At 38.1% G+C, this 8,491-nt stretch overlaps 1 protein-coding gene across 5 annotated transcripts; it reads left to right on the top strand.

Moving 5' to 3' along the window:
• Positions 1 to 1,323: 1,323 nt before the first annotated feature.
• On the top strand, positions 1,324 to 8,475 carry LOC103373395 (actin-binding LIM protein 1-like). 5 transcript variants are annotated; one of them, XM_008303269.1, is made up of 9 exons: positions 1,324 to 1,495; positions 1,638 to 1,727; positions 4,277 to 4,324; positions 4,764 to 4,828; positions 5,067 to 5,109; positions 5,226 to 5,233; positions 5,505 to 5,579; positions 5,930 to 6,010; positions 6,264 to 8,475. In XM_008303269.1, the coding sequence occupies exons 1-9, from the start codon at positions 1,384 to 1,386 to the stop codon at positions 6,375 to 6,377; spliced, it is 636 nt and encodes a 211-aa protein (XP_008301491.1). In that variant the 5' UTR covers positions 1,324 to 1,383; the 3' UTR covers positions 6,378 to 8,475. The 5 variants fall into 5 exon arrangements, with proteins under 5 accessions (XP_008301491.1, XP_008301490.1, XP_008301495.1 ...); XM_008303268.1 differs by having other exon boundaries at positions 1,325 to 1,495; positions 4,274 to 4,324; XM_008303273.1 differs by lacking the exon at positions 1,638 to 1,727 and having other exon boundaries at positions 1,325 to 1,495.
• Positions 8,476 to 8,491: the final 16 nt, after the last annotated feature.

The following is an 8,491-nucleotide window of genomic DNA, read 5'->3' as shown; positions in this document are numbered from 1 at the left end:
TTTTTTAAATTATCTTTGCTATTTGACCATTTCTTTTTTCTTTTTAATATCTTATTTTTTTAGTATTTCATTGTTTTTGTTTGTTTATTTCAGATTTTTATTCCTAATTTTTTTATTCTTTTATTTTTCAAATATTTTTTAAATATATATTTAAAATATATGTACATTTTCTTTTTTCGTTTTTATTTTTTATTCTCTTGCTGTTTGATCTGATCAAATAGCAAAAAGAAAAAAGCATATCAAACAAGAGCTCGGGTCTTAAGAGGTTAAAGTGCCCAAAGTAAAAGTCTTCATTGTGAAAAATCTCCCATTTTAGAATATAAGTAAATGATATAATTCTAAATTGTCGGATCATAATTCATGTGTCATCCCTTGGAACAGATCAAAGAGAAACCAAATGAGTTTATTACTGATGGGTAATTTTTACATTTCCTCCTTGGAACAAATGAAATTTTATCTTAATCTAATAAATAAGCATCACTGTGGGATTTTCCAACATTATTACATTATTTTGTATTTGTTGATTATATTTAGTTTTATTCAAACTAATGCAATGAAGTGAAAAGTATAGAATTTAGGTTTGGTTGAAGTATTCTCAGTCGCTTGGGAACATTTCTCAAATCATCCTCAGCATTTGGAAAAACAGGAAGTGCATTTCTCAAAACAATTCGTACAAACAGCAGAACACCAGGGATTAGCTGCAAAAGGCACTTACTTGCTCAATATCCGTAGTTCAATGGACAAGATTCACATTTACTGTAATTTGTTGAAAGACCATGTCGTTGAGGTACAGAAAGGAAAAGACAGCACGGCATAGCACAAAGAGAAAAAGTAGAAATGTGAACATAGGACAGCCTCCTGAGGGAAAACTGTACATGCAGTGCTGTAGGAATTACAGAGCAGACTTCCTCTATACCTGCCAGGTGATGGTTCAGAAGATGCACCTCATTGGTTGATCTATGTGATGCTGCACACATTTCCCTTCATTAGAGAAAGTCAAGAGGGAGCAACTTACCAATTCAGGACAGATTTAGAAATAAAGTCTAATGGAAATTAATAGAGATATGCTCGACATATGACGACAACTTGTTCAGCCTTTTGCATGTAAAGACTTATGAGGAACTGCTTTTTTGCACAAGTGACCCAATGATGTGAAGACTGAACAAGTAGTTTTGAGAATTTCAATTCTGATCTGAGAAATGAACCAAAGAGAAAAACTTTAAGTAGCAGAAAAATGCAAACACTCAATTAAAGCACCGCAAACCTGTCAGAACAGAATGTGGGTGAATGTCCTTGGTTACTTTACATCGCTGTCAGACCCCCGTTAAAATCCGACGCGTGCCTCTGCTGTCGTGTCTTTGCTCTTTCAAGGAGAGTTTGGAAATGAGAATCCCCAAATCTCGAAGTCACGGATCTTTTGGAGTTCACGCGCTGTACAACCGCCACAGCTACACTCCGACTCTGTCCAGGTCGCCTCAACACTTCCACCGACCAGGTGAGAAGAGAAAAAGAACTGATCCACACCTTAGAAACACCTTTGTGAAGGTATAGAATAAATTCTCCGCTCACATTCTCTCTGTTTTACTGCCTTCCCTCCTTCACCTCCTCCTCCTCCTTCCACTCTCTGGAATAACAAGGGCTGATGCTTTCTCCCTCTTTACTCTCTGGCAACAATGACACCTGCCCCACTTCTCCTTTATGTCACCACTTTCTCTCTCAAACCAAAGGTAAGACGCCCCCGCTGATCGTCCACCCTTTGCCTCTTTTCCCCTCTCCCCTCATTCGACTGCATGCTTGATAGAGAACAACCCATTTTCCCATCAACATTACAAGGAACTGTGAATGCAGAGGTAAAATATTAACGTCCACAACATCCAAATTACAAACAATAAACTGGCTCAAGGTTCAGATTTGACATTTACAACAGAGAAGGAGGCACTGAGCCATCTGCTGGTCAAAGTTCAGAGACTGCAGGCGTCAAACTAGTCGAGTTCACACTATGAAACAGGACGGTTTCAGTTCTCAGTTTGCATATTTTATTATTCATGGAGCTGCTTTGATTGACTGGATGAGTGAATATTTCTGTGCTTCTTCCCAACTTCACTCGCACATTCCTCCTCAGCCTATTTATAGCTGTGACTTGTTTCAAAGCCCGTTTTTATCACGTGTGGATGAGATATGACGACCAGTAGTCGGTGGCATGTGTTTTTGATGTGAGCTGAAGACTCACAAACCGTTAACAACTCATAACGGCTCTAATTTATGCATCCGGTCGTCGGGACTTTATTTCAGTCTATTAGTCGGTCGATTTGAAACATTAAATGTAATGAGTGACAGAAAGCTATGCTGTCATGTCTGAGATTCCACAATGACATAAATTAAAATACAGACTCGATAATCTGACTCTTAACAATCTGAAAACCTTTCTATCTGACAAGTTTTTGGGAAAAACGAACAGAACACACAACAAACAGCCTTAACATACCGACAGCCTTGGATTCCGACTCCAACATGACATTTTATGTCACAAATAAGGATAACCGCGTATTATCTGACTGAACAATCCGACTGATTGGATACGTTCAGACTGCAGGACTTAATGCTCAATTCAGAATTTTCTGTGAAATCGTTTTTTTTCCGAGTTTGTTCACGTTTCCAATTAAATGCGACTTGTGTGTGATCTGCTGTGTGAACTTCATACGACCCAAAAGTGTCCCGCATGTGCAGAAGAGGACACGATGACGTAACACACAGTGAGCGAGCTCATTGTTTGCGGAAGGTGGCGCCACCAATGTTGGAAACAGAACTGTGACCACTTTCCAAAGCTGGCATCAGCAGCCAAGTACTTCCTGTGCGTTCCAGCCACTTCCACCCCGTCGGAGCGCTCACCCGGGGTGAAAGTGGTCCCCCAGACTGCGCCAAATATTTGGATATTCATCATTAATTGGGCCTGAATATCCAGAGACCAGAAAGTGCTATTGGGACCAGCCCTACTAGTTATTATAACAACTATGAACAATAACTAACAACAAATGAGCCTTCAAGCATCAAGCCCTCCTTGTATCTCGACCTCCGTCTTGACAATCCGACGGCCTTGCTATCCGACATAAAAGAAGGTTTTACATTTAGTGTCGGATTATTGAGTCACAACTGTATGTGATATTTTCCTGATTTTAGTAATAACAGAATTTATTCATATGGAACCTTTAGAAATCAAAATTAAGAAGTCATGACATTAAGAACATCATAAAAAAAATACAGAATACAGAAAGCTTTTATTGCCAAGTGAGCTCACACACACAAGGACTTTGACATGAATAATGAAACTGTGGAACTCAAGAAGAAGAAGACGGGCAATAAATGTAGAAATGTAAAAAATTAAAAATGAAACATTATATGTAAAAGAAAAGTATAAAAGTACTATGTAAGTAAAAGGTACTGTATAGAAAAGACATAAATTTGCCTAAACCAGAGTAATAAATTAGAAAACAGTTTAAGTTACAGTGTTGCACATGAAACTGGAAATTGCACACGTAATGATATTACAAGAAGACAAAGATAATAAGACAATATAAGACCAAGAACCTAAGATCCAACAGGATAAAAAAATGCAATTACCATCAGTTAAGAAAAACAGAAATGATCAAATGAGTTTTTAAGAGCATATTTTAAACAAGATACTGAGTTTACATGAGATCTCCAGTCAGATGAGAATGAGGATTGCAGATGTAGGCAGAAGCCTGAAGATTCAAGGCTCCAAAAACAAGCGGTAAAATCTTAAAATAATTTCTAAGACTCCAGGTAGGCGCTGAAGGGCAGCAAGGATTGCTGTGAAGCGGCTGCTGCTTCTCTTTGTGTGAATGTGTTAAAAGCCTGGCAGCAGAGTTTCGCATCAGCTGCAGCGTTTGGATGTTTGGCCTGCAGATTAGAGTTGAGTCGAGTCTGCAGAAGCAAAGATAACCTTGTTTTTTTTTTGTAAATCTGCAGGAGAATAGAATGAACAGATCTCGAGTTGGAGCTGAGCAGAGCAGGACATTTAAGAAATGCTTTTTGCACTTGTTTTTTTTTTCACACTGAAAAAATTCTGTTCTTTAAACCAAACATGGAAAAATCAGTGATGTTGTAAATCAACCAATTATTTGAATGCATTTTGTTGTGCAGTGTTCAATCAAAATTGTATGTTAGGTTGCCAAATACTGACCAAAGCAAAAGAAGTGATTTGAGACTCCACAAGTGTTTAACTGTCTGCTAACTCTGCATCCTTCTCCATCAGCAGACGAAGGCTTCAACATGTACAGGAGGCCTCCCATTTATAAACAGCAAGGTACAGTGTTCACCTAACCTTTTGAAATTCATGTTAACAATAACTGAAGCATTAAAAGTCCATTTTAAATCTCAGTTTTGTTGCTCTAAAGAATATATTTGCATTTTTGAACAGTTCAATGTTAACACAGCTGACTGATTTCCTTTGTTTGAACCAACCTGTGCAACATGACATTACAAGGAAGTTAACAATTTGGTGACGAGTTTTTGATCATAATCTAAACATAAATGTAAAACATATATATCTTATGTAAAATGTATAAACAGAAATAGAAGAACTAGAGCAGCACTGAGGTAAAACAATTGGTAAAAGGCTAAGAGAAGAACTTGGCAGCTTTTGTTGCTCTCAGTGAGTCGATACTATTTCAGTCAGAGCTCTGGTTCTGTCTGTACGTCGTCTCATGAAGAGCTTATCTGTCTGCTGTTTCACTTTTACTTAGATTCCAATTCCTCCACGTCCCAGACGTCCTCTTTCCTTGGTTATGGTCACAATGAGCTTAATCTGGTAAGAACCACATCATTAATACCTAATTCACTCTACAAAAATACTGTAGAAATCTATTAAGTGTCAGTCTCTTGTTTAATGAATTTGTGGATTTGGTTTAAATACACATATTTATCGAGTATCTCTACAAACGCTTTAAAGAAATTATATGTGGATCATTTATCCAGTGCACCTAATGAACAGCTTTGAGGTATTACTACTGTGAAAACTGTTTTTCTTTTTTTTTTTCCTCATTAAGCCACAGTCAGAGTTTTCCCACTACAGCGATGACAGAGTCAGAGGTGAGTATCAGACACCTCTGCTCTTTTTCACCAGTGCTGTTAATTATTGCTGTTTTAAGTGGATGATTCTTTACACATTACTTATATTTTCTTTGTGCTTCATCCTTTGCCTTCAGATTTCAAGGTATGTGACAGGAACTGAATGGATGCAGATTTGACTCCTTGATCCTTGTTTGGTTTGTTGCATTTCCACATGACTGAACTGATCAGTGTGCATATGCCTGTTTCCAGAAGTAAACAGATTCAATTCCTGGTTTTATTTTCATATGTCTTCATTCATTTTTATATTCTACTTATTACATATTCAGCTTTGTCTCAGAAAAACACATGTAATCTGCCAGAGATTAATCCTGCCACAATGTCTTCCCATCGCATGTGTTTGCTTCATTCTGTAGCTCATCCTCGACTGCCAACATCTATTAACACGACTGGACAGAGGAGTGTCAATGCCTAATTTGCTGGAACCAAAAGCAAGTATCTGCAATGTCACTGCAAAGACTTACCACCATGTGTACACACGAGCTCGAACTAATGACACAAGTAAATCTTCAGGTTAATACAGAGCGCTGCAGATTCAAGGACATTTCCGTCATCACACTTCCTTCTATATGTGAAAGTCTTTTGACAAAAGGAGAATAGAACTATAGACTTAGACTATCCATGACAACTGTGCAGTACCTTTACAATACACGGGCATTATACTTGCATGGTACATGATGTTCTAACGTTAACTCTCATGTCAGTAGCTCGTTGTCAAAGATGGTGTTTAGCATATGTGATAGTCAACTTATTCTCAGCCAGTCTTCTTTGTTTCGTCAAGGTCTACCCATATGAAGTTCTTGCAGTTACCAACCGAGGACGAGTGAAGCTTCCCAAGGATGTCGACAGAACAAGACTTGAGGTAGGTTAAAGTCTGAGAAAAGGATTCATACAATGTGGCACAAGTTAAGATTTTAGTTGGATCCAAACCAAAGATGGAAATAAAGACTTTCTTGACGTTGGCATCATGTGTCACGACTAAGAGGTTAAAAACAGGATATGAGGGCACTTTATTCAGTCAGAACTACAGTACGAGTTATGTTTTCGAATAATTAAAGATGAACTCTGCAGCTATTTCCACTGTAATGTTTTTTTCCCTTCTCTCCTGCTTTCAGCGTCACCTATCCCCCGATTCATTCTTCGAGATCTTTGGCATGGAGATTAAAGAATTTGACAGACTTCCCCTTTGGAAACGTAATGACATGAAGAAGAGGGCAAACCTCTTCTGAAAGATGCCATAACGCAGACTTTAACTCTTCTCTTGATATGCAGTATACAAGTTCTGATTAACCTTTTTGTTTATTTCATTGCATTTAGCACAACAAATAGCACTATTTTACCTGAGAACGAGACAGATCACAACTTTCCAGGGACACAACACTGTGTTTCCTGTGAGTCTCTGTAGACTGGAACACCTCAGAACACAAGAACTCATCTAAGCTCGGGTGATAGAGACACATTATTCGTGTAAGTCAGCTCTGTGTCCCCATTAATTATGTTCATATTGGACAAGTCATCTGTATACAGTTTATGTGCTTTGATCGTAAATGCAACAGGTAGTTGAACATTTATGTAGCTTAGTGAAAAGTATGAAGAAACAGCAAACGGTAATGTGTTCTTTGAGGCTTTGCATCTTGTTTCAAGCCAACAGCTAATGTTGACTTTTACAGTGAAGACAGTGTTTCCCTCATCGAACATTAAAGAACCCCCTCTGGTGAAAATCAAGTTTGTTCTTTTACCCTGTGACCATGTCCATATGAGGATTTTGATACGCTGGGAGACATATCATGAGTGAAATGAGAAGTCAACATCATGACTGAGAGTTTCCATCCTAAAGCTGAAGTGTTTCAATGACAATCTCAAAAACACAGATTCAGACTTCTGGGGGTTTTTTTTTATATGAAACAAACCTACGGAACCAATCCTGTCAAGTTTCTGTATCATTTCAGTTCAGTTGTATTTTATTTTACTTACATAGCGTTAATTACAGCAAATGTCATCTTGAGGTACTTAAGGTAAAAAGCTTACAAAATAATAGAGAGAAACCAAACAAATCCAAAGTTTCCTTTGGATTCCCTGAGTGGGGAGAAAAAACTCTCCTGTACCAGCACTGAAAACCCTCCAGCAGAACCAGGCTGAGGGGGGCAGCCATCTGCTTTGACCTTTCAGGGTTGATGGTAAGAGAGCAGGATAGCAAATGGAGACGAGACAAACAACGTATAAGAAAACAATAAACTCTTTGGAGGTCGGTGAGGCCAGTAAGTGTGCATCAGAGATGTGTAGTTCCAGATTCAAAGATACCTGCAGAAAAGGCAAATCACAAACTACGGGAGAGTGAAGGCACCAAGTTAGTGACATGTGCAGAGAGTCAGACAGGAGAGTAGAGCAGAGGTGCATCATGGGAATCCAGGCCTGTAGTCTAGGCCTCAAGAAGCATTACAAACTTCTTCAGAACTAGCTTCCAAGTCGAACATGTATGGCTTAATTAATCCAACATTACAACTTGCCATTTTTTAGCCAAGACAAATGAGCTAGTGTGCTCTAGCTGCAGCGAGCAGAGGAAGAGAATTACATCTGAGGCATTTTAATGTACACAGGCTTAAGTTCATGGAAAAACTTCTAAATTTGCAACTTTGACACACAGAGTTGAATTTTAAAGCGTTAAATCACCACCAGAGTGGAACGCTAATCTTCATTTAACTAAAAAAAATGTATTTGTTATGTTTGGACTCCACTGATGACGTGATCATCCATCATTGTTTAGAAATGCTTGTGCAAAACGTTGGTTTATATCACTGCATCACCACTCAAACGGACCTAAAACAACAATTTCATCAGTGTATTTATGTGTTTACTTTCTAAAAAAATAGAGAATCACTGATGAAGTTTGAGATTTGATCACTGATGGTGAAGTCAAAGATGTTTGTGTCAGCCTTTGATCACTAATACTTCCCCCTCTCGAGTAATGCTTTGATCGTGCTGTCGTGATTGTGTAGATGAACTCCACATAAACCTTCATCAACATGTTTCTGAGACAAGATTTTAAATGATTCACTGAAGGACTGGATGCTTTTCAATGTGATGCTATATTTTATTGTTTGTTACTTATTGTACTGTCTCCTGGGTACACAAATTACATCTCTGAGCATATAAAGAAAAGAAAAAAGTTCAAGAATTGTATTTTGTGTTCGTGGATTATCACTAAAATGTGCTTAATTGTGTAGTCAAAGAAGCTTATTTTTGCTATATTTCCCCCCGTGGTAAACGTCACATCGCTGTTACTCTCCCAGCATTCTAAATAAAACCTTTCACCTCTCACAAGTTGAATAAACACATGCATTTT

This window comes from Stegastes partitus, unplaced genomic scaffold, assembly GCF_000690725.1.
Source record: "Stegastes partitus isolate 25-593 unplaced genomic scaffold, Stegastes_partitus-1.0.2 Scaffold1968, whole genome shotgun sequence".
Classification (NCBI taxonomy): Eukaryota; Metazoa; Chordata; class Actinopteri; family Pomacentridae; genus Stegastes; species Stegastes partitus.
Note: the sequence above shows the minus strand (reverse complement) of the source record. Positions and strands in the feature narration are given on the sequence as shown.